This window comes from Diadema antillarum, unplaced genomic scaffold (genome assembly GCF_040938485.1).
Source record: "Diadema antillarum isolate AM-2024a unplaced genomic scaffold, OU_Dant_1.0 seq00000368_RagTag, whole genome shotgun sequence".
Lineage (NCBI taxonomy): Eukaryota > Metazoa > Echinodermata > Echinoidea > Diadematoida > Diadematidae > Diadema > Diadema antillarum.
In genome coordinates, this window is record NW_027271369.1 from 4,360,392 (window position 1) to 4,363,597 (window position 3,206).

Consider the following 3,206-nt stretch of genomic DNA (forward strand, 5'->3'; position numbering starts at 1 on the left):
CTCCCACCTAAACGTTCTGTGGCCAATCACAATTACTCTTCGCACGTGATTTTTCGCGGCAGGTTTCGCGAAGCGAAACACGGGGCGCAGGCGTTCCCGTGCGCTCAGTGAGAGGAATTGGCTTGCACAATGAAGTTGGCGGTGCCGACGCGAGGACGTCTATTTAAGCGGGAAAACCAATTCAGCGTGGATCATAATGTGTGGATTTATCGAGCTGCTGCCATGAGCACAGTCGAGGCTGATATCATGACTTCTCCCACATGATACGGTGAGTCGGGATGGAGCCAAGATGAATAACCTGACAATAAACGACACGTGGGACATGTCATGTGATGGGTCGTTTAACATGTCCCGCGAAGCTGCCATGCTCCTCTCCTATTCCGAGGCTCAGGTCTTGGTCATCACCATATTCTTACCTATTGTGCTCATCATCGGCCTGATCAACAACATTGCATTCATTTACGTCGTGGTCCGTGTGCAGTGCATGAAGACGATAACGAACACATGCTTGGTACACCTCGCCTTGTCAGATCTCATCTTCTTGACCATCGCAATTGGAGATAAAATATGGGCCTACGTGAACTCACCAATTAATCCTGACAACTCACATTTAGGGCTTGCGGGTTGTATTATAGTCGAGCTCACCGTAAACACCACTTATTTTGCCGCGCTGTTTTTCGTCACGCTAGTGGCCCTGGAACGTTTCTATGCAGTATGCCGTCCGCAGAAGGAACGCGGAATGAAAGCCATGAGAACGTTTCGCTGGCTCCAGCTCGGCTCCTGGGCTACAGCGGCTCTCCTGTCGGCCACTTTTATCCCGGCCTACAGCAAAATAACAACGTTGTGTGCCTCATGGCCAGAGGGGGAACCCTTCCAGACTTGGCCGGAGAAATTCCAATGGTGCTCGCCAGTCAAGGCTTGGACGCGAGATTACACGGAGAGCGTACGAGCCATCCCCTTCTTCGTTGCGTTCTTCATCAACGTCTTTCTCTTCGCAGGGATCGTCCGCGGGTTGAACAAGGCCGTGGAACGGGCAAGGCTCACCGGGAAACGCGACAAGAACATAAAGTTACGCAACCAGATCACCTGGATGTTAATCGTTAATGGACTAGTGTTTTTTCTCTGCCTCGCGCCCTTCGAGATCATTTCCATCTTGAAGGCTGTCGGGAAATACGACACGACGACCATGAGCGAGGAAATCGGAATGCAGTTCTCGCAGATGTTGGCCTACCTGAACTCGCTGATCAACCCGGTGATCTACACGGCAATGAGTACACGGTACCGCGCTGCCTTCATCAACGGGCTCCTGCCGGCACAGTGCCGACAACGATGGCAGAGCATAGGATTTCAGAACAGTACTGGCCACATAAGCATGACAAACTCCAATATTCACAACCACAATGAGCATGTAAATGGGAAACACGCCTAGTGTTACACGGGTTTAAGCTTGCCGTTTTTTTCCAGGCTTTCTTGCCGTCAACCTCTTTTTCTTCTTCACTTGACGTCAATGGAATGTTTTGGTGTTACCATTAGGCTGAGACTTTTGCCATGCTGTTTGAACAAATTGGCATAATGCCTTTGACAGCTATGTGATTCATATGTGTTTTATCGTGTAAAGAACCAAGCGAAAAAAAGGGAGCCTGTGCTTGCTACCTTTTGCTTTTAACTTCATGCCTGTCTCGTCGAGTTGTGCATGTGAGTTGTTGTGTTTTACAATTCCTGGACACTAGAGGGCGTTTGTAACGCTGACGCCCCACCAAGCCCGAAGCCGTTAATCGCAGTTACATGGCCTGTATATCGTGGCAAAGGCCCCTTGTGGCTTGCAAACAGACTTTATCGCCGGCGCCTCGTGTATGGTGCTGGTTAAACATTGCAACATCGACGAAAAAGAAGCAGCATATCCCTCAGCTACTTACTGGGCGGAAACATTGGGTGATTTTTGGGTAATCACACGTGCCTATTTATGAGCCTTCAGTGAATGTTACATACTTTTCCCTCTTGTTTCCGTAATGAATAGACGAGCAATTTTTACAATACCAGCCCTGCGATTCGTCTTGATGAGCTCTGTTCAGAGTCGACAGTAAGTTGACAGTAAATCATGCTTTCGTTATTTGCAATGACGCCGTCAACTATCTGACTAACTTGTGTAAATTTGTATCACTAAAATTTATAACGCGCCCCTCCCGAAGGGAGCGAGGCAAGAAGCAAGCGACAAGAAATCCGCGCCATTTAACGACTGTATATCGATCGTGCCGTGCAATCGAGGCAAACACGGGCAATTTGTCTTCTGAAGCAAGTAGAACGATGCTTTCCGTCGCTCGTCACCCATTACCGCGATATCTTCAGTTCGTACTCGGTGATAAAGTGACATTTTGCTGTGTCTCTGCCAGGCCTGCAAAGAACTTTTCCATTCAGACCTGAATCTGCGCGGATCGTCAGATCTCCCATCAGGAGGCTTATTGTTGTTGTTGTGCTTCTTCTCAAAGAGTAGATTTTCCACCCCATTTACAGATTACTCTTGACAGCACTCGTGTAAAATATTGATTCTCGTCCGCACCCTCCGCGTCATCGCGAAGTCTTCGGGCAGATTTCCTTTCTGTTCTTTTTAATTGCCCTTGGGTTACGCTAATCTTGTGTATAAATGTAGTTTCCGGAATATTGAGGGAAAAATTCAAGCCTCGATGGCTGGGAATCGACCGGCGGGTCTCCGACGCTAAAAGCTTCGATCCATCAGCTGTTGAAACTAAAGACCTACAGGTAATGAGCCATAACCGTAGAAGGTGCAATTAAATGATATTTGCAATCGTTACTGTTTTAGCAAGCACAAAGATGAAAGATGTTTATTGTGTATCAATCACGTGATTGTTGGACCAAGATTACGATACTATAGATATAAATGAAGGAAAATCGTCGCGAAAGTGTCATTTTGTATATCTATTACGTGCAAAAAACTGCAGAAATATCTCAAAGAAAGCACGGGGGAATGGTTGTAGTGTTGAAACACCGTGTGTGAACATTCAACATCGTGCGCCCTTTTTTTTTTCCAGCAGGAAAGGATTTAGTTGGTATCTAAAAAAAAAAAATATGCAGGGTCATACATATAAGAGGGACAGTTGTACCCCTGCAATGTCAGAATGTGAATCTTTATCTTGTACCTTAGATGCCTTGGAGCACCCAAACAGAAATTGACAAAAATTAGAAATCAT

General features: G+C 46.8%; 1 protein-coding gene across 1 annotated transcript; it reads left to right on the forward strand.

Annotated features, from left to right (window-relative positions):
- Positions 1-221: 221 nt before the first annotated feature.
- On the forward strand, positions 222-2,743 carry LOC139731312 (mu-type opioid receptor-like). The gene has a single exon (XM_071642201.1). The coding sequence runs from the start codon at positions 290-292 to the stop codon at positions 1,427-1,429; it is 1,140 nt and encodes a 379-aa protein (XP_071498302.1). The 5' UTR covers positions 222-289; the 3' UTR covers positions 1,430-2,743.
- The last annotated feature ends 463 nt before the right edge of the window (positions 2,744-3,206 follow it).